A 22,544-nucleotide genomic window follows, 5' to 3' on the forward strand; every position below is an offset into this window, starting at 1 on the left:
GCCATTGCTGTTTAAGGACATGTCCTCAATCCTTGCTTTTGCTACCATAGAGACGCCAGGTGAAATGATGGACACCTATCGCTCCTGCAGCTTTCCTGGCACCGCCCTCTGCCTGAGGTCTGGCAGTATGAATTTCTTGTCTTGCCAGGTGAATAGCTTCATTCTTGTTTTCATTAGCAAGGCTTTGGGAGTCTTTAGGAAGGTATGAGCATAGTGAGACCATTCTGTCCTTAGCATGAGGTGAAATCTGGCCCTGGAGACCTGGTAATTTGACACTTTAATGGAAAGTGCAGCAGATGAATAAAATTGGAAGCTGATTGTGCCAAGGTGTCTGAGGTGGAATGTTCTCTCTTGGACAGACCTTGAGAGGACTCCATAATGGTAGAGTTGGGGTGCAGGTGTTGAAACAGGAACTCTGTGTCCCTCTCTAGTTTTCAGTAACTTTTTGAGTCATCAAGATGGTTGTGCTATTAATGCCAGAGATTTTCCACTCATGAGGTACAGCATCAGGCAGGGGCAGCCTGGAGTGGTATGATGGCAGGACCAGTTGTTTCTGCATAGACCACCACAGGTCTTTTGCACTGCCAGGGTCCTATAAGGACATGAGCCCTAAACTGTGTGTTATATGAAGGATGTGGCTAGAAAAATTTCCAGTGTCCTCAGTGGCACATGGAAGATCACGTGTGGGTACAGGTGGGTTGGTAGGCAGAATGGAGCACCAGTCCGGAGAGGGTGGTTCCAAATGTGAAGTGTAAGGCCCAAGACTGCTTTCATCAATTTAGCAAAAGTTGGTGCTTCGGTGACATGGTGTGCATTGTCTGGTGTGAGATGGTGGGGAGCACTGTGTTGCCATCTCCCTGGCACCTTGAAATGGTCCTGAGATTGTACAGCAAGGATAGGATTAGTATGGGTAGAAAACTAATTGATTTGACTGGGCTTGTGATGCCTTTCCTGCATGGAATTGACAGACCGCAGAGTTCTCTGTAAAGATCAGTGTTGAATTTGTGCTAGGATGGAAGAGTCAGCCATCAGGATCTATGGTACCTATTGAAAATCAGGAAATGTATTTTGTATCTCCGTCTATCAGATTCGGTGCAAAGGTGCACACTCAGTATTGATGAGGATGGTGAGTTGGTTCTCAGTCCTGGGAAGGTATCAGTTTGCTGGTATACCAGAGACAAGTTTGTAGATCTTCCCTTCTGAGAACGAAGTGCTCAGAGCTGGTGACAGTGGCTGAATTGATGGTTCCTGTGCCGGTCTCAATACTGGAGAGAAATGCTGCTGCGGCTCTTGTTTGGGTACTGTGTCTTAGGTATAAGGGAGGTCACTGGGAGGGGGCATATTGCAGTGCTTTTTGGTGCGCTTGCTGCCATCTTGCCCTTTTGCATGGCTGGACACTTTGGGAGCCTTATTTTGCTGGTTTGATTTTTTTTAGCTTCTCCAGGTTTAGATCTTTTCTCTGGGGGACATCAGAATGTTTCACTGCAGTTGTGGAGGTTACTCCTCCTGCAGTGGATGGTTGAAGGGAGCTACCTGCATGCAGGGCACAGCTCCACAGTTCAGCCTTTAGGCAGTTGGCCAGATGTTTTATCGCCTGTAGTAACAGACATCAATGATGAGAGTCTCTCTCAGACAAAAAAGCATAGGCCTATTAGCAGATGGTGGCTTGCTTCCACAATCTGTACAACTATGATTGACAGACCTTGACTGCCATTTTTTTGAACAGGGGATGATAGAAGGGCTGGTAAAAGTGAGGGAAAAGGCAGAAAGGCATTTTTTAAAGAAAGGAGGATAAAACAAAGTGGAAAAACCTGGAAGATGACAGAAATAGGCAACGTTTGTGAGGTATGTAGTAGAGGAAGAACGTCCCAATATTCTCATGATGGCACTTGGAGGAGGTCCTGTGCAAGGAGGTCTCAGTGGGAACCTCTCCTTGCACAGTAGGCATGCCCAGGGGCCAGGCAAATAGCAGTTAATCAACTTTGGAATCCTGTGATGCACAGAGACCATGAAAAATAACCAGGCTTATTAGAAAGTGTGGTGAGCCTTTCCTAAAGGAGTGAGGCAGTTACTAGAGGAGACAAACTCATTGATTAATTCACAAAATACTGTGTTTGCTTTGAAAGATATAAAAAGATGGCTACTTTATACTGTATCTTTTCTCTATCCCCGCATTTTATTTCCCTATTGGGTGCATTATGGTATTTTGAGAATGTTGCTTTGTATAAACAACTTGTACTTAAGAAAACAGTGGAATGCCAGCTGTCATCATGCCAGCTTCTTTTGTATTTTTTTGTGCACGTATGTGAATATAGCAGAGCTGGGATGGGGGAACAGTCAATCTCTGTTTTTTAACCTTTTTGCTTCCTTAGTCATGCATCCTGAATCTTTTTGTTGGTATTGCTATTCATGATAAAGATCAAGACAGAAAACTGACTTGGCTGTAGCTGGAAGATAAGGCCCTTCTTTTAATTTGGACATAACTTTGGACATAAAGTTGGCTAGACAGAAGTTCTCAGCTGAAACATAGCATCTAAGCTGTAGCAAGGGAGCGAAGCATGGAGACAGAAAAATGAAGTCTTCAGTCAAAGTTATACAATTAACCATTTTTTCATTAATGTTTTTATTCAGTTGGCTTAAATATGGAATGCTTCTTTTGGCTCAAGTGTGGAAAGTTTGAAAAGTTTATACGTACAAAATAAAACATTTACATTCTAAATTCTCTGTATTATGGATTTGTCCACAACAGCACTTAAATTTGCCTGGGAAGCTGAAGAGGAAGAAAGATAGAGCCAGAGATGTGAGAGATGTGAAAGAGATTTGGTTACAACTGAGCCTATGCATATTTTCTTGGAAATAAATCTCAGTACCCTATGCAATTTTACATAGGATCATGTTTTTCACCTGCACTCTGGAATAAAAAAGGAGAAACACCTGCTGCTTCCTTAATTGCAGTTAGGCTATCTTTTGCAAAGTTCTTTGTTGCTTTGCTACAGTAGTAGCTGTCTTCTTTGTCAAGATAGGTAGCTTCTACAGCTGGGAGTGGGAAATGCTTAGCTTAACTTCTTTTTCCTCATAGAAAACATGCAAAGTAGGCAAAGATTATAATTCATTCTGCAAAATAGGTGGATTAAGAAATAGGTGTACAGAAGCATATCAACTAAGGTCTAAATGTTCTTTTCATAGACTTCAAATTTGTACCGAATGCCATTCTCTTCCTGGATATCAACAGGGACACCGTCATAGCTATAGAAAGATAATAAATTACATTTAATTTAATAACATTAAATACATAATGATAAACTAGAAAGAACATGAAGAAGTTATTTTGTCTTGCCCATACATTCAGTCACACCTTGCTTGTACACCTAAATCCCCCATGCTTGTACGCCTAAATCTGTAAACTTTTGTTATCCCAATAATAGTAATCAAGAATTGTTCATGCTATACTTACGTAGGTAGAAGTTTGTATTTTTCAAGATCAATTTCTGGAAAGAATGTATCACTTTCAAAATCATGGAAGATTCTTGTTAAAAACAGTCGTTGAAAAACAGGTTTGTCCATTGCTGCCTTTAAGAAAGCAAGTCAAACTGGATGAATATCTGTTCTCTTAATTGTCCACCACTGACAAAGATGCTGGTATACTGAAAATTAACATAGATTTTGATTGACAGTTTTAATGTTTTATCAGTGATTTCCAGGCAAAGGACTTCAGAAACATTGCAAGCCAAATAGGTTCTTGAAAGCCAAAGTGAGCACACAGAGGGAAGGTTTGCACAATACGCTTAAGGTATACGAGTGCATAAGCCATGGAGCAACCACATTGCATCCCACTAGACAAATAGGCTCACTGTGGGTTGTTCTACTTGCCCCTTGGTTCTCCAACTCGTATCCCAGTGATCTTTGCAGCAGGCCGCATTTGCTGTCGCCTCCCTGTTTCCCTTTGGTTCACCACCAGGTTTCAATGTTTTTTCAGAGCCTAAGCAATCAATTTTTCCCCAGACTGACAAAATGGGTTGCCATGTCATGTGAACTTGATAAGATTCTCAAAGTGTAAGAATCTCTGTGAGCACAAGAACTGCCTGGCTGAAATATAAGGTGAATCTGATCCAGTAATAGCTACCTTGATGCCTCTGAAAGCTTACAACATGGGACTAGTCCTGTTGTACATATCCAGACCACTTAATGCAAAGATTTTTCATGTATATAGAATGCATTTTTCATGATTTACTGATATGTCTCTATAAACTGATGGCACTTCAACATATGTTTGTACAGGGAGAGAAAATGTCAATGGAAGGAGGTTTTTGTTTTTGCTTTTTTGATGGGGAAGGGAAAATAAGGTTATTTAAGAAGCATAGAATATATTTGCAAGTGGAAAGCATGTTAGGCTGGAATGTGTTTCAAAAATTGTCAATGTGACACACTAACCAGAAGCAGTCTATTTTCTGGCCATGTGCATTCTGATCACTGAAACTTTTTCGTTTATGAACACATAAAAAGAACCAGAAGTGCTTATGAAAACACCATGACCATTAACAGCTGTTAACAACAGTTGGTTACCAATATACAGACTTAAAAATCTATTCCACATTTTTCTCCCACTTTTATTCTTCTAAAGATGATTCACCTAACATTGTTTTCCTAACTACTGCTTTGACAAATGTCTGTTCATGCAAATGTAATCCAATCATTTAAGTCAGCACTTGCTGGGAAAATGCATTTCTAAAGAAACTGCTACAATTGTGAATGCCTTAAGGTAAAAAGACAAAATATTCAGTGAGCTAGACTTCTTCCAGTGTTTACTGGCCAGTTTCTATTTAAGAGGTCCTTTGCATGTCATGCTAAGCCACCTTGCAAATAAATTATGCAGACTGGGTTGTTCATATGGCTCTTTTGACAGATGATTAGGTTCTTACTGTGGCTTATTCTCTCCATTCCCTCTCTTCATCCTCCAGCTGATATCCTAGTGTCCTTCAAGGTAGAACCCATCTTATCTTTTCCTCTCTTTAATCACTACCCCTCTTTCATTCTACTTTTTTCCTGGAACTCCAAAAAGGCACAGGTGGGGTCATGTACATTTTTTCTTTTTTCTGGCCACAGAAAATTGCACACTTGTGCCCATCATTTCATTATTATTGCCTTGTTGGTGAAGTGCGCTCTTAGGGCTGATATGTGTAGAATTGGCTGGTCAATTTCTTGTACATTTCTGCCGACAAAGCAAACAATGGAAATCCAGTAGGTAATACATATGGAAATTGAGAAGGTGTACTGTATATAGGATAATTTATGCCCACTTATGAGGAATCAATTGCCCAACCGTCCGTTGAAAAGTACCAGAAAAGGGGACTAAATCTGCAAAAGTAGGTACATCAAAAGTGGAGAGGGGAGGAGGCAGTATCTTTGATTTGCAATGCAATTCTCTTGATTTTAAGTTGAACTGACTCTTCACCTTTTCAACACTTTCTTAAATCACCAGTCATTCCCAAAATGAGAGATAGTTAACCCCCTGCCTCTTGTGGCTCGTTTTTAGTGTACTTAGTGTGGTGTGGTTCCCCTATTTCAACCTATATTTCTAAACAAATGCAGAAATCTATGCTATACATTTAAATGTAATATTGAAAGAAAAATTGCTGCCAGTTGGTACATTTATGCACCTACACTAACTGTACACTAACTGATCCTTATAGGTGCACTAATTTCCTATTTACTTCCTAGTCATTCAATTTTAATTTCTTCCAGTACACGCCCCCCCAATATTTCCAACAGTTATTTTAAAAGCCCTTACAGGAAACAGCAGTACTTACATTCCTACTAGTGAACAGTTCATGCCTTCCTGTTCTCAGGGTAATGTGCAAACTAAGATTGCTGGTTTGTTTGGCAGCTAAACAGCCCAGTGATCCAGGTTTATACATCATGCCACACCACTTATGCAGTAATTATAGGTTCTGCTTTAAGCAGAAGATGCAGGTGTGCTTCTAGCAATATCTTCATGCATCCCTGACAATCAATTAGTTTTTAAACCAATGAATTGTTGTGACATGTGAATAGCTCCATAGAACTCTGTGCTTCTCTCAGCAAGGGAAGATGCAAAACTGAATGAAAGGCAGATGACTGTAGTAGGAATGGCTATAGCCAATATGTCTTGGTGTGGGCAATCTGGCCTCCAACGTAGAACTGTTACTCCTGCTACACATGTTTACCTGGGAGATAGTTCCATTGGACTCCATGGGCCATACTTCCCCAATACACATGCCCAGGATTGCACCAAAGCTGCAATCCTATGCATGGAAGTCTCAGTTCATTGTGGCTTACTTCTGAGTAGATATGCATGCTGTAACCGACTATAGGGACGTAAGCAAGCTGAAGAGTCTTTCTAGCCAGGCCATCTATTATGACCTTTCCATACAAATTGATGCTATTTATTTATTTTATTATATAACATTATTAGTTTTACTAACACATCTTAAGCATTGGCTTCAGTTTATTAGCCTTTTACTTTTACACCACAGCTTTGCCTGCTAAGATTGTATAAATTCAGGACATAGATACGAGTATAGCACCTATTTGTTTCCCAGAAGCATTATTACATGATAACAAAATCAAATCACGCAGCATTGAAGTCTGGCTAAAAACAACTGATGAAACAAGTTGAAGTAGTTATACCAACTGCTAGGCTGACAATATTTTTTTCAAAAGGATTGTACCTGACATTGGACATAGCTGAGAACTCTCAGAGGTATGTTTTTTCTCTAGGTATTCTATTTACAGAGAGAAACTACAATGCAATAAAATGCAGTATTCTATTTACAGAGGAAAAAATACAATGCAATAAAATACAAAATTACAGTAATTTTTTTCCACCTCTGGATTTGCCCTTCTGATGGTTGCTTTCCATGCAAACTTTTTATACTTTTTATTAAAATAAGTTATAAAAAGCACAATTCAATGCAAGTAAGTCCAACACATAGACAAACCAGTAACAAGAGAAGTTTCAGCAAGTACATTTTATGGAAAGAGCGTTCTGATGGAAGACTAGGTCATAAGTTGTGGCACATCTGGTTGAATCACACTCCTGTTATGTATACAGAGTTAGCTATACACGTTTAGGCTATGATTGGCAGAGACTTTTTAAGAATTACCTAGATGAAAAGTTTGGAAAGGAAGCTATTCTGAAAAGAGATGGAATGTTCTGTATTGAAAGCTATGTGAAAAGACATGTTATTGTTCAGCTGGCATAAAAGAGTTGATTTTTTTGGGGGGAGGGAACTATTAGAATAGAAGATAGCTTTATATTCACTTTCATCTGCAATACATACAATGCAAAAAATTAAAATACATAATTTGCCCTGTTTAAAATAAACAATTTGGCCAGTTTGATAATCAGAACTTTAAATGGACTCTTTTCCTACAAGATGATAAAAATCTTAAGGCAGAGTCTTGAATTTTAAAAAAATGCGTTTTCTGCCTCCTGGAAAAACCACCTGGAGGAAATGAAGTCACATGAACAAGACCTAGTTTAATTACAGATATTACAAACAGTGTTTTCCTATCTTGTATCCTTAACTGGTTTTAGAACTAGGAAATTTAAGGATTTCTTGTAAATTCAACTTTAAACTTAAGTCACTGCTAAGTGGGACAATCAACTTTCAAAGAATATTCTGCTAGGCAAAAAAATGCTTCAGATAGAATCAAATATCTAATATTTGTTTTATGATCCTCTGGGTACATACTGCAGTTTTCAGAAAAGATTAATTCTGCTGACAAAGTAAAACAAATTTAAAGGGCTAGAAAATGTTATTAAACCATTTAAAGAATTTCTGCTTTAATTCACCTTTCTTGTAGAGTCAAATCTTCCCTTCTAAGTACATGCAGCTTAATATAATGATGGAGAGAAAGGTGAAAACCCTACATCGAATTGCACATACTTGGTTTGCATACAACAGCAGACAATGTTTAGCCACTACTCTCATATAGTTCCTGTGTCTGGAAGAAAGGAAATAGATTCCATTACAGCATGCGCGTGCGCACACACACACACACACACAGATTAAATGAGCCCACAGTCTGTTACTCAGCATCAGCTCTAGTACAGTAAAGAAGTTTCTACATTTCTTTCCATTTTATATCTCAACCTTTTTTCTTCAGAGCAAAGGTTCAAATCCTCCCACTTCTATCTTAGTAAACACTTCTAAAATGCCCTTAAAAACAGAAGACTTATGGCTTAATTGACATGTTTCTATCAGTGAGTCACTCTAACCTTCCCCCACCCATTATAGTTTTGTTCAAGGGAGTGTCAAATCAATAAGGTTGCTCAAATGAGAAGACTGCTAATTCTGGACTACGTCAAAAATATCAATTTGCACGTATTTGCTTTTTTCAAGACACAATACGATCCCATGCTGCACTGTTCCCAGGAAGTCCTGGATCAGTAGAATCCTAGGGCAGCAGCCTTCTTTACAACTGCTATTCTCCTGGCATGTTGTTGTTGTTGGTCGCGAAATTGTGTGCGACCCATCGCGACCCCATGGACAACATTCCTCCAGGCCTTCCTGTCCTCCACCACCTTCCGGAGTCCACTTAAGCTCACACCAACTGCTTCAGTGACTCCATCTAGCCACCTCATCCTCTGCTGCCCCCTTCTTCTTTTGCCATCTATTGTTCCCAGCATTAGGCTCTTCTCCAGGGAGTCCCTCCTTCTCATTAGGTGGCCAAAGTATTTGAGTTTCATCTTCAGTATCTGGCCTTCTAAAGGGCAGTCAGGGTTGATCTCCTCTAGGACTGACTGGTTTGATCACCTTGCAGACCAAGGGACCCACAGGAGTCTTCTCCAGCACCACAATTCAAAGGCTTCAATTCTTTGGTACTCAGCCTTCCTTTATGTTCCAGCTTTCACAGCCATACATTGTAACTGGGAAAACCAGAGCCTTGACTATACACACTTTTGTTGGCAGGGTGATGTCTCTGCTTTTTAGTATGCCGTCCAGATTTGCCATAGCTTTCCTCCCCAGGAGCAAGCTTCTGCTTTGCCTAAAATACGGCCCTACACATTTCTGATCAGATTTAACTGCTGTAAAAGTTGCATGCACCCATCATTTACCTGGGCAATAGTGTGATACAACATCATTCCACTGTGAATCTTCTCATCTGAGTCAGAAATGTGGATTATGGTGCACCATCACGTATGTTGCATTATTAGGAGAGAGTGGAATAAAAGATGCAGCAAATGCTTTGGTGATGTCCAGCCTCAGCCAAGAAGCTGAGTTTTTAAATGACTAGGGAGCAGTTGGTTCCAGCCCTCTAGTGTTTAAAGAATGATTGGCAACCAAATCTATATTTTAGCCATCTTATTGAAGCTGGCCAGCACTTCCTGCGGGCAATTGGTAAAACTCTCTCTTGATATACACTGTCATAGAAAAGCTGGCATAAATTGTGGTATAGTTTGCACATAATACTGGAAAATCATTGGTCCATTAAGCCATGATTTGCTGAGTACATTGGTGGCCATTGTGAATATGCAACCTCCCCACACCCAATTAGGTACATCAGGGGTTGCTAAGTGACATCCAAAACGATCAGTTAATTGTGGGTTAAGTTACCCAGTGTTAATCTACAATTAAATTAATTATATGTAATTAATTATGATTTGTAATTGTTATATGGAAACAGTCTCAGAGTCGCCATCATATACACCTCTCCCAAGCAATCCTGAGTGAGCCAGACATGCTTTATTCTCAGGATAACTAACAGACAGGAACTGAAAGGCAAGATTTCACCTTCCTTTCTCCTGTTTCTCTTATCTGCTTTTACAGTTATCGCGCTAGGGAGGAAACGAGAGAATTAATGCAAACCCAAGATTATATTTAAACAAGAACTGTACATTTCACATTTGATTTAGTAGTTTTAGGAGAGAGGTGAGGGCTGTCAGGCTCAATAGTATTTGAAACTTCTTCCCTGATAGCAATATCCATATCTGTCCATGAGCCAGCAAGATGCGCAGACAGTGCAACAGAGCGCCAGTCCTTCTAAATATTGAACAACCACTTTCTGTTGTATGCACAGTGGCTTAAGCAGGAGCATGGCAATGGTATTCCATAATTCTCAGTGTGTCTTCTTTAGTAACAAAGTAATACCAGTAATGCTTTAGATTTGTTATTTATGAAGAGCAAGGGACAGGTTCTAGTCTTTGGTAATTCCGCATATTACTAAATCAGTAATAAGCAATCCTGCTTCTGCCAGTCTTCTGGTACATGAACATAATAGAACTGGCATTATTGACAACAACATGGAACTCTTTAAAATTAAATTGGGTTATCAAAATTTCATAAATTATGATTTAAACCATATTGGATATTCTATTTAGATATTTCCTGTTTTGTCCAACCTAACAATGCCATCTCCTCACTCCCCTACCATTCTGGCTATGGGCTTCTGTTCTGACTGCTTTTTCAATAAATATTCTGTTAAAAGGCAGTTGATCATGTGCTAGAGATTTGATATAATAATTAAGTGCAAATATATGTTTCTTAATGCAAGAAAAATTATAGCAAAAAGCTGAAAGCCAGGATAAATACTACAGAATAAAATATGCTATTTTGAACACTTTTATATTTAACATTGCACACTAAAAATGGAGTGAAGCACTGTATACAAGTGCAAAGAGCTTTCATTTTCCATTGTTCAGTGACTGATAAGCTAAACATCACAGCTTTTGTTATCCTGCCAAAGGAATAACACTTTACACAATGCATTTCTCAAAATGCATTTCCTTGCTGCTCTTCCTAAGTGTATAAAACAGCCTTGACTAGTATATTTGCCACTCAAAACTCCTTATGAACTCAGAAAATTTGTTCAGTATATTTGAACAACTGGCATATTTAAATCGGTAGTTTCCCTTGTTTGTATAAAATCTGTTGAGGCTATATAACATTTTTAGTGATGTAACAAAATGGTGGCAGCAGTTTCGGGAACAGTAATCAGTTGTCTACCAGTTTTTGAGCTACAATGAATTAAAAGACTAAATTATACTTTTTTACAAGTATATATTCATGAAGCAAATAATATCTTGCAGAATTTCATCATGTTCCACTTGCACTCTGTTCTTGTACACTTTCAATACCAGTGTACATAAATACAACAGATTCTGCTTAGTTTCATCCCAAGAATCAAACTGCATACTATGTACAATGTGTATCATCAGGAAGCCTGACAGTATGTTTAGTTTTTTAATTAATAAAAGGCTTTAGGGCTAGGAGGGTTTGTTTTTCATCAGGTCTTACAGTACATTGGTAGATTTAATTCTTTGTGATTCTGTCATGGTCCTGATGAAAATAGCCCCCCTACCACTGCTATAAAAAAATTAAAGCTTAAGGGCAGTATCTGTAACTAGTGCTAAGCCCCCATTCTGAGATTAATAGAGCAATTACAGATGGATTTTCATCTAGATGCAGCAGGAGAAGACCACTTCCTACACACTGTGGACTGGCTTCTCTCGTGACGGATATTTGCTAAAACCCAGCACACTGATGGACTTCCCTAATGAGTCATAACAGCACAATAGGGATTTGGTGCTTCAGTTAGGAACTCGAAGAAAGTGAAAAGTCTTATTTCTGGAATGAGGCTGGAAATTGTACAGGAGATCACCACTTACTTTTCCTGATACAGAAAAGGAAGTTTTTGCTCATTTGGGATTTGCTTTATGAAGTACTAAATCCTTGTGCAAATAGCGAGTCCCACTGGTTCAGCCTGGCTGGATACTACCCAATGGCCACTATAATTATACTGGACTTCCCTTTTTCCCGGATATGAAACTTTTTTCCAGGGTGGGCTAATATATATATACATTCTATGCAATGTATATACTATCATCCCAAATACAGACAGAGTTCTGGGAGGGGTTACAAGCTTAATCAAACTAACTTTTCACTGGGCAAGTTTTATGTCACACTGATCGTGAAACTGGTATTTTCCTAATGATTTGGCCCTGTTGCTTTCTTACAGCAAAAGTGATGTTAAAAACAAAGCTTTCAAAAGCAAACCCCTGCTGATTTTCAAATAAAACTATTCATTTCAGCTATCTGGTACCCACAGTTAATTTCCTGTTCACATATCTGTTCATAGCGTAAAGGCAATTTTTCAGAAATCCTTATCATACATCCCCGATAAATCCACTAAAACTATTTAATCCTAGCTATTAATAGTACTGCCAGATCAAATATAAAACTGTCTTAAAAATCAGTTTATTTTCTTCCTGTGAGTTATCAGGAAGTGCCTTTATTATTGCAACTTTAAGCTATGGACAGGATTTATAAAGAAGTCCTCTGCATTACTTTGATTACTAAAGAAATATGCTCTAAAAGCTCTCTATATCTGTATAACATAATAAAGTTTGCACTTCATTACATCGGCATTAACCCTCTCCCCGCCTGTATAAAACAGAAACTAAACAATACCACTGATGCCTGAGTGTTATAATACTGAATGACACTGCTCTCTTTGAAGTAATGGGAAGTGACGCACAAGGCATAACAATTAGTTTAGACATGAATAATATGAATTATTAACTGAAGTGTACACTTCTGAAAAACACTGTGTTTACAATAATCTATCTAAACGAGAAGTGAAAAACTGAAAATATCTATGTTTAAAGAATGGCCAAAGAAATGAAACAGTTTTATTACCAGGAGGAAGACTAAATGTGTGCAAATTATGTAATAAAAAAGAAAAAACAAATCAGGATCCTGGAGAAGAAAATGTGTTGAAAATAGTTTTCTCTCTCTTTCTTTAACAATTCACTAGGGATTGCATTTGTTTAATCTCTGTTCATTTTAACAAAGCTTGCTAAAGAGCCCTATTTAAGGATGATCAAAACATAAGAAAAACCAGAAAACAATATTAATTGAAACATTTACAACTCATTGAGTTACCAAGGCAATACACAACTTTAAAAACAAAAATTATTTGCTTGGTGGGTGGCATACAGGCAGTTTAATCCTAAACACATTTCCCTAAAAGCAACTCTACTGATTTAAAATAAAATTTGAAATGAACATGTTTAGGATTGGAGAAATAGTCATATTTACAAGGAAGAAAGAGAAACCTATATATGTAAAACTACTATTTATACCGTTCATCCAAGTTCCTGGACAAACTGAGATGACAATTTTAATTATTAAAGCAATTCCCTATTTAGTTAGAATGGCCATGGCCCAGCTCAGACAATCATGATGGCTTAAACAAGCCATAGGCTGCTTTTAATTTATTCCAGGTTTTCTGACCATTCCAAACAAGCCATCCTGTCCACCTTCAGATAGCACAGCACATGCTTGACTGTAGCAAGCCACAATGTCAAACACTGTTTGTGAATTCTCTAATCCCTCACTCAAGTCTTATGGAGAACTCTGTGCAATCTCATACTAGTCTAGTTAGAAATATCTCCACTGAGTTCCAAAAGGATTATTTTCAGGTAAATGGGTATAAGATTGCAGCCTTAACAGGAAAGCAATTAGAGTGCACAATATACTTTTTTGATACAAAACCTTGGATTCTGCAAAATTCAGTATTATAGCTATGAGGGAAGTGGTTTAGTGATTAAGAAGCAGAGGATGAGACTCCCCCAACTGCAGGAATGTAGGCTAAGATGGTGACTGTGAAGTAGCTTGTAGACACGCAAGAGTAATAAGCTGATGACTAACGCATCCCGAATGGATGAGCTAATTATAATAAACAGGCAATGTCTGTAGAAGTATGAAGTAGGAGGAACTAGCAAAGTATGAACTAGGCAGACTAAGAAATTATAATGTCCTAGTGCCTAGTCAATGAGGGAACAGGGGACAGACATAAGCAGAAGGATCGAGGGATAAGAACTGCTTTGTGTTTGTACTTCAGAAAGATTCTGATGGAGGAGGCTCTTTCCATCTATTGCAATAAACAAAGGAATTGCCTCACTCTGTTGGTAGTCTCAGTGATTTAACTTGAGGAGAAGCATTTTTGCAGCTTTTGCATAATGGCTGCATCTTTCAAATCCACACTGACTATCTACAGTAAATCCAACTGTGAAGCATCAAATAATGAAAAGACAACTCTAGTTAGAACTCTATGCTTCTTTACTCAGAAATAAATCGCAGTGAGTTCAATGGCTTTTATAATTAATAAATAGTGACTGTTTATATTAGGATTGCAGCCAATGTAGCTTAAGAAAGAGACATTTAATGTACAAAAACAATTATCATGTTTTATGAAAGCATTCAAAATATTGAAGCACATCCAACTGATATCAGTGAAACTATTTGTTACAGCTTGTATATGTTTAATGTACATGTTCAGTAAAACATCACCAAATATTAGCACTAATTCAGAACTATGATAGAAGCTAGTAGAGGCCATCAAACTGATGGTTACCAATGCAACATCTGTATTCCAGTTAAGATTATGTTTGGATTAGACCAAGACTATAATGGCTCCAGGAGCTAATCAATATTTTTTTTTCAGTAATCTGATTATTATGACTTGGATTGAGAGAGCTATGAAATTAATCAGCACATGTACAGAGGATTGGTGAAGATGGGTTTTCTCTATTCAATATACAACATAAAAAAAGATTCAGAAAAAGAAGGGAATAGGTAAATCTAAACAGAATATAAGAAGAAGTTTGAAACATTTTACTATTGCAATGTTTATTTTTATTTATTTATTTAAATTAAAATATAGCATTGCTTCCATTTTGATCTGATTTATCTCAGTGGAAGCTGAGCATTTAGTCTGTTTTATAGTTTAAATTTTGGATAACACTTTAAACTTTTTTTTGCTTTTTCTTTTTTATCAAGTCATAATTGTGAGTTGGATTTGAAGTGAACATGAAAACTGTACTTGACTTCCCCAGCCCAAATCTATGAAAACTACTATAAACTGACAGTCTAATGTAGTGACTTATAAATTGTTTTAATATGAATATACATCTTTTGTACATCTTTTGTTCTATTATTTTGAAGTATTTATTTTGTGTTGGACTCTTACCTTATAAACTGACGCACCTCCAACTATCCAAATCATGTCTACCTTACTTGCCAACTCAGGTGATTCTATAAGATCAAGTGCCTCATCTAGACTTTTGGCCAGGTAATGGGCTCCTTTAGGAATTTCCCTAGAACAAGCAATTACAGATCGTTAGCCAGATATCTGAACACAATATTTGAATGCAGCTATATCAGAAACAGTTCCCTTTTTTGGCTCTAAAATATTGCTACAGTTTTAGAATTTGAGTAATATGCTGTAATGAACACACATATGCTTAGATACAAACATCTCAATCAACCCCATCTTAAAGGTCATCCACATGACGTTTGCTGTGTGCATTTCCCCAGATATCACATGCCATTGTTCTATACAACTTATCTCATGCAGCAGTTGAACATCATACATATTTCTTATATAAAAGTAAAAATACCATCATAAAGTTTACACATTTTCTAGCATTTCAGCGAACAATTATCTCTATTGCATTTCTGCCTCAGAGATCCTACTTATCTACAGCCAATCTACAGGCAGACTAGGGTCAAAGTATTTGTAACCCTGATGCTGGAATAGCAAATATTTTAACCAGACACAAAAGGACAGATTAACTGCCCTGGTATAGGCTCATTATATTCAGAGCACATAAAAATAAAGAATCCAGAGAGTTTGGGGTAAAAGTGGTTCAATAAGCAGGCATGAATCTACTCTTTATGAGGCACACTGTTTTCTTGAACCTGCTAGTGCAATCTACTATGAAGTTGCTTAATGCTGTAATAAAAATAGTATATATTTACTTAGTAACTACATATTAATCCTAGCACAGCTGTAAGCATATTTGGCTTCTATGTTATTCTCTTACTAGTTTAAAATGACAGATGTGTAGTTTGTGGCCCTCCAAATGCTATTAGATGAGAAGTCCCATGAGCCCCAGCCAACATAAGTTAATTGTGAGGGAAGAAGGGAATTGTAATCCAGAAACATCTGTAGGGTCATATCTTGGTCAATCTTCTATAATTGTTCAAAAGCCAACGGCTATCTAATCGACAGGTTAACATTATGTTAAATTTCAAATCTGTCCCATCAAATCAAGGAAATACTGGAAGCAAGTATTTATAAGCAAACACTATAACATTCAAGGTGAAGAGAACATGATTATTACTACTAGTGAATAGTTTTCACAGGATGAGGACAACTATCTTTGGTACCATTGTTAAAAGTTGCTGTGCTTCCACTCAGTTTAACACTGCCCCCTTTATGCTGGTTCAGTTACTGTAGCTGCTTTTTTTAATCTCTCTCCAAGATTATCAAAATAGGCACTTACTTCAGTTCCTTGCTGAGTACTATATTGATTCTACCTTTTAAAGGGCGAGATTGCTCAGGAATAGAGAACCAGGTCCTTTTACCCATTATTACAGCATTTTGTTTTCCTGTATAGAAAAAGATACTTGATATGATGATGTAGTGACATCTAGTGGTGTAATGTTGCCACACAACTCCAGTTTAATCAAGATCTTTAAAGTGTTCAAGTAACAACATTTAAGTCAATGGAAGTCAATACACAGCAAATGCTTGATAGATTTTAACAGAAATGCATATTGTGTTTCACTTATTGCAGAAATGCACACGAGTTAAAGATTTCTCAGTCTTTTTCTGCAGATTTCTCTGCAGTCAACTCATTAATTGGCCCTAACTAAAATCACCCATACTTATTTGCATTATGGGAATAATGATGCTGACTTACCTTGCAGAAATATACATAGATATAACATGTCTGTTGTCTGGGCACTAACAGTGCAATATAAATGCTAAATGTTATTATTAAATCACCTTTTTAGGGAGCAGACCTTATCTAAGAACTTCCACAAAAAATATGCGCAACTAACTGAAGCAGGACTGCAGTCATATAGCACATACAACATCCCTCTTCCTTAGCAACTTGTAGCTTTCTGATACCATCAACAGTATTGCTATCACTAACCTTATATACGCAAATTTTTGAATTATGCTTAGTCCCTAGATTTGAAAGTAGATTCCATGTTTTTTATCTGATTTTTACTTTCTGAACATAAGAAAAAATATTACTCTTGACCAATGTTATCTATCAGCTGAAGTAATATATAAACAATTTCTGGTAATTAAAAGAAATGGGAAAGCAAGCAAGCTCCCTCTCAGCCCCACCCCCAAAAGTGAGAAAATCAATCACCATTACCTTCTTTTGTAGCAGTCTTGGTCATTTTCTGAAAATACTTAAACTCATTCCTGTTAAGAAGCAAACAGGTTGAGATGATATCACCTTCATGGATACTAATACAGTTCCCTCCTTTGTTTCCATCCTCTAGTCCTTGGAATCTGTTTTGGTAAATTCTGCCACTGGAGCTCACACAAGTTTAAGCTGTTTTCTGCTTTTTCATACTAACATTTTAATTTTTATGTATGCAATATAACATTAAGTGCATGCTGTTGACTATTATTTTGTTTCATAAGCTATTAGAAATCTGAAGTTCACAAGGTATCAAGATATTTTGATAATGTTAAATGAAAGAAAGCAGTAGTCCAGCAATAGAATGCACTCCCAGGACAACCTGCACTGTACCTCCTAAACTAACCTGCTGTTCAATTGTTGTCCTCAGATGTGCTAGAGGGCACTGTCCCATCATCACTGTGGAAGATTTAAGTACCACACTGCTCAAGTTCTATGTGTGGAAGGGAGACCATTTTATCCTTCACTTCAGGCAGCAAAATAACAGGCAAGATGCCATTAGATCGCTGCAGGTTTTTTCAAATTCCCACCTATGAGGTGACAAAATGGCTCCACTGCTGTACCTAGGACTTGATCCTCCTCTGCACCTTGGAGCTGGTGCATTAAGCAAGAACGTGTAAAAGAATAAATTTGGAGGTATTCCAAGAGGATATCGATGCTACCAAGATACAACATATGCCAGTGGCTCAGGCTCCTTCCCTCCAGCTTCAAAAGACCACACTTGCTTTGCAGTGTGGAGTGACGGGCAATGTTCACCTCCATGCTCTGCGTTCAGGGGGCCGCAGGAATCTCGAAAAGATTATGCCCCTAAATACATGGACTACAGGTAGCAGCAGCATTTGGACCTTGATCAGCTGTCTTGGTTTCACCGCAAAACTCTGACGTTGATTGATCGCCGCCTAGACGAGTTGGGCCAGGAGGCCGCTATCTGGACATCAATGGCATTGTTGCTGGGGGAGGGGGGAGGACTCGACAGTATACCTGAATCAAGCTGGAATTGGCACCGATAATGGCTTATAATTAAGTACTGTGTTTTAGTTGCGCTGTCTTGGTCTTTTTTAGATAACGTTCACTGCCATTTTAGCAGGTAGACGATACAGCAGAAACTACAACACCAAGCTTACGCTGCTACCATTCGATACGCTCACGCTGCATAAAGGGAGCAATGCATGCCGGGAATTGTAGTCTTCATGCCCTCGCTCAAAGCGCGCGAAGGAAAACCAGGCATGGGAACAGGTATTTATTTACCTGAGAGGAGGCCAAGGGAGCGTTCCGTTCTTCCCAATGCCCATGTTCTTGCTCACCGCCGCGATGGAATTTAGACAGTGCACCATCACGCCTTCCTGTTCCTTGCCGGATCCGCTCGCAGAAACGAGACGCTCAGCTTGGAGATTGAAATTTGCCCGCGAGAGGAGCAAAGTCCACCCTCTACGCATGCGCACGGTGACGCGCCCCTCCAAAGCGGGGAATAAAGTAGACTAAAGCTACTTCGACGAATCCAAAGTCCGAACGTCTGGCGACCTTTTTCGCACCGCCCCTCCGCGTGCGCGCTTCTGTCGCCGCGAGGAGGCGGGGCGAGCAGTCCGGCAGCAGACTGTCGCTCGACGAGAAGCAGTTTGCGCGTTTCTTCTGCTGTGGTGCCTCCTCCCGAGTTTGTAATGCCGCGGGGGCGAAGAAGGCCCAGCCGTGGCAGCGGGTCCCGCGGGCAGCCGGTGCTGAGTAGATTCTTCCAGCCGGTGGGATGCCTGCTTTCAGCCGCTTCTGCCTCGGCTCCTCTTTCTGCTGCTGTCAACTCGGATGAGGAGAGAAGTGAAGGCTCTTTGGCAGTCCCCGCGGTTGCCCTGCAGACGGTGCGCACCCGGGATCGGGCTGATGGGGGAGCGGGCGGTCCTGTGCGTGTGTCTGGCTGTGTCGGTGATCTAAGGTTGCCCTCTTTTCCTTGTGCCAGTGAAGCGGATTCCCATCATCTGCCCACACCCATTCAAGTGTGGTTTCTCCTAAATTAGCCTTTTCCAGCTCGAATCTCTACAGAGATGCCGCGGCTAGCTGGGGGATCTTGGGAGTTGTACTCCAACACATTTGGAGAGTGCCAGTTGGAGAAGTCTGCCCGAATTCTCTTTCTGGAAGTCTACAAGGCCAGTCCTTCTTCACACCCCACAAGTAATACCTTTGGGGCTTCCATGGTGACAGTACTCTTCCTAAATATAGTTCGTGCCTTAATGTAATTTTGGGGTGTTTGGACTCTTGTTGAGGTCACTTTCCATTCTAATCTCTGCATATTTCCATTGGTGGTAGTTCTTGTTTTGATTTTGTTTTTTACAGGCAGAACCTGAGCACAGCACTTGCCCTGTAGATCAATGCCAAATGATAATGGCTGAGGCCCCATAGGTGAGGATGTTCAAAGATAGGCTAGACATGCACATGGTGAGCATGTCATGAGCGGAGCTGGAGGAGCAGGGGTCAGACTAGATGGCCTAGGAGACCCCTTCTGACTCTTTCTGTTTCTATAATCAGAAGTGGTATTAGACAGTCTAAGTGACTGTAGAGAACTGCTTAACTACTTTGAAAAGTTCTTTGTTGAAAACTTGCAATATGATTTTGACATTTATATTCTGGCTATTTTAACACAGAAGTATCCCCTAAGATGAGAACAAAATTGATTTGACATCTTATTCAGGGTAGACAAAAGAAGATAATCTGGATTAGACAAATTAATAGAGGACAGATCTGTGGTTATTGTCTGTGCCAGCTAAGTCAAACCATCATGTTCAAAGGCAGCATGCTGTTGAATATTAGCTCCTGAGGTGCAGCAAAAGAAGGACTATTGTCTTCAAGCCCTGGTTGTGAGCGTCCAAGAAGCTTCAAATTGACTAGTCTGGAAAGCAAAGATGTGGACAACATAGACACTCATCTCATCTAATAAAGTTCTTCTAAGGAACTTGTAAAAGAATAAATATTTTGCCCTTAGAATAAATCTATAGAACACTGTACTTGTTGGTTCTAGATTTTTTGTGCTACAACTTTCAACATGTCCAGTATAATGAGTATAAAACTCATTGTATTTTGAGCTCTGTTTTTGGCCCAAGCTTTAATTACTTGGTATAGTAAAAACTGTGCATCTTTTACTAGTCATTTTACATTCATTTTATGAACTATTTTATTGTTGTATTATACAACAAAGATATGTTATCTTGTAGGTTGATACAGTTTTTTCTCCTCTTGGATATATATATTTGCCTTCTGTTTATATTTTAATTTATTTTATAGTACAGATAAATTTAAATTGCTATTCTACAGAGTCATGAACCCAGTGGGAAGAAGAGAAAAGGTGTGGAAATTAAAGAACATACAGATAATTGTTCAGAGTCTCTGAAGAACAGAAAAAAGGAAGAGGGAAATACAATGAGTATGCTGAACACTGGTGAGTTTTCAATAAAATGTATGGCTATAATAATAGTTTGGGGTTTGTTTTAGACATCCCCCATCCCCAGTCATTCAGTGAGTAGATTCCAGGAATGAAACTCCTTTTTTCTACTGTAGGAGTACTGAGACTTTCCACTTTTATTGTAATGTAGCTTTCCATCCATCCAGAAAGTTCAGGTGAGACAGATAATTCTGGAACGGTATCCACTTTTGTAACCTGAAGTTGCATGGGATTATGGAACATTTGAGCAGCAATCCCCTGTGGAGGAGGGCAGGTCACATTCCAGTGGGACAAAGCTCATGAAACCAAGGTTCAATTTGGATGCCCAGAAGTACTTCCTGACAGTTAGGACCACTAGGGTATGGAATGGGCTTCCATGGGAGGTGATTGAACCCCCATCCGTGAGGGTATTCAAGGATAGGCTGGACATGCACATGGTAGGCATGTCATGAGCAGAATTGGCTGGAGCTGGGGGTCAGACTAGATGGCCCAGGAGGTTCCTTCTGACTCACTCTGTTGATCACAAATAATGTAACTAGGTTTTTATATATAAATTTAAAGTATAAACTCTAGGTTGTAAAAAGCTTTTTAAAGAAAAAGTTTCTTGGGAGTTATTCAGATCATAGTTTCCTCATTCCATGTACCTGTGTGAACCTAATACCATCTTCTGATGTTACTGTGCATGGAGATGAAGGGAAACAATTAATGTTTTACTAGGGACTTAGAACCCCCAATTACGTTGTAATACTAACTCCTTGATATGGACTGTATCACATCATATTATTATTAATGAGAGTATTATAAAGATACAGTGTCATCAGTGTCTATGACACTGCTTAGTGTACAAGAGGACACGTCTCTGTCCCAAGGAGCTTACATTTTAAAATCTGCCTTAAGTAAATACCAGAGGAAGGGCATGGTAGCAAAAGCAATGATAATCAGGGATGCAGTATGTGGTTACTTCTTTTATATGTGCCTCGGCTTAGTCTCAGTGAGAAAGCTATTGGAAATAGGGAGTTTGATAGAACAAAGTCTTTCTATAAAAGGTTGGTTTTGATGAGGCATTTGAAATGCCACCCAGAACACCTGTTTGATACTACCTTTCTTACTTCATTCAAATGCCTCATGGACTCCAGTTGTGGGCACACCAGAGTTGTATAGAATGGTAGTAATACATCTCTTGATCTAAAAGCCACACTTCTGGCTATTGTCGTTCGCCCTCTTAACCACCGCATCACACTGCTGACTCATGTTTAGCCTGCAGTCAACCAGTCCCTCGAGGTCCCTTTCATAAGTGCTGCTCTCCAGCCACTTATCACCTAACCTGTACTTACGACACCTATTCCTATGCCCCAAGTGCAAGACCTTGCACTTATCCACACTGAATGCCATCCTGTTGTCTCCTGCTCACTTCCATAGTCTGTCCAGATCCTTTTGAATCTGGAGTACCTGCTCCTCAGTTGTGGCCACTGCTCCAGTTTTAGTATCGTCTGCAAATTTGATCAGCAGACTGTTCACCCCTTCTTCCATGTCGTTAATGAAAAGATTAAACAGGATCGGCCCCAGGACAGAGCACCCCGCTTGACACTGGCCACCATCCCGATGATTCCCCGCTAATGTTTACCTTCTGCTTTCAGTCAGTCAACCATGCCCTAATCCACCGGACAGTGCTTTGGTGTATCCCAAAACTCCTCAGTTTCTCCACCAGGATATCATGAGGCACTTTGTCAAAGGCCTTGCTGAAATCCAGGTATACCACATCCACTGCATCCCCTCCATCTAGCCCTCTCAAAACCTTGTCATAGAATTCCACAAGGTTTGTCTGGCAGGACCTGTTTTTGCGGAAAC

At 39.2% G+C, this 22,544-nt stretch overlaps 2 protein-coding genes across 5 annotated transcripts in view; one reads left to right on the top strand and one right to left on the bottom strand.

Moving 5' to 3' along the window:
• Positions 1-2,594: 2,594 nt before the first annotated feature.
• Positions 2,595-18,705, bottom strand: DHFR (dihydrofolate reductase). Of its 2 annotated transcripts, none has more exons than XM_044446877.1 (6): positions 18,521-18,705; positions 17,222-17,271; positions 16,334-16,439; positions 15,016-15,142; positions 3,455-3,570; positions 2,595-3,246 (listed from the first exon to the last, which is right to left on the bottom strand). In XM_044446877.1, exons 1-6 carry the CDS (start codon positions 18,604-18,606, stop codon positions 3,168-3,170), a joined length of 564 nt encoding a protein of 187 aa, XP_044302812.1. In that variant the 5' UTR covers positions 18,607-18,705; the 3' UTR covers positions 2,595-3,167. The 2 variants fall into 2 exon arrangements, with proteins under 2 accessions (XP_044302812.1, XP_044302813.1); XM_044446878.1 differs by lacking the exon at positions 18,521-18,705 and adding an exon at positions 18,254-18,297.
• Positions 18,706-18,895: 190 nt separating this feature from the next.
• MSH3 (mutS homolog 3) overlaps positions 18,896-22,544 on the top strand; it is a 101,849-nt gene continuing 98,200 nt past the window's right edge. The window contains exons 1-2 of one of the 3 annotated variants that reach the window (XM_044446506.1): positions 18,896-19,122; positions 20,570-20,693. In XM_044446506.1, the coding sequence (XP_044302441.1) occupies positions 18,931-19,122; positions 20,570-20,693 (316 nt within the window). In that variant the 5' untranslated portion in view covers positions 18,896-18,930. Of the gene's footprint in view, positions 19,123-20,569; positions 20,694-22,544 lie in introns of those variants that run through there. The other 2 variants (XM_044446508.1, XM_044446507.1) reach the window with 2 other exon arrangements.

Source organism: Varanus komodoensis, unplaced genomic scaffold (assembly GCF_004798865.1).
Source record: "Varanus komodoensis strain SLA01 unplaced genomic scaffold, ASM479886v1 scaffold5, whole genome shotgun sequence".
Lineage (NCBI taxonomy): Eukaryota > Metazoa > Chordata > Lepidosauria > Squamata > Varanidae > Varanus > Varanus komodoensis.

Excerpts from the sequence above, each read along its gene's own strand:
- DHFR (XM_044446877.1), bottom strand. The coding sequence starts at position 18,606 with ATGGTGCACTGTCTAAATTCCATCGCGGCGGTGAGCAAGAACATGGGC. Across the intron at positions 16,440-17,221 it reads CAAGACTGCTACAAAAGAAG|GAAAACAAAATGCTGTAATA; the intron begins GTAATGGTGATT and ends TTTTCTATACAG. Across the intron at positions 15,143-16,333 it reads GTACTCAGCAAGGAACTGAA|GGAAATTCCTAAAGGAGCCC; the intron begins GTAAGTGCCTAT and ends TGCTTGTTCTAG.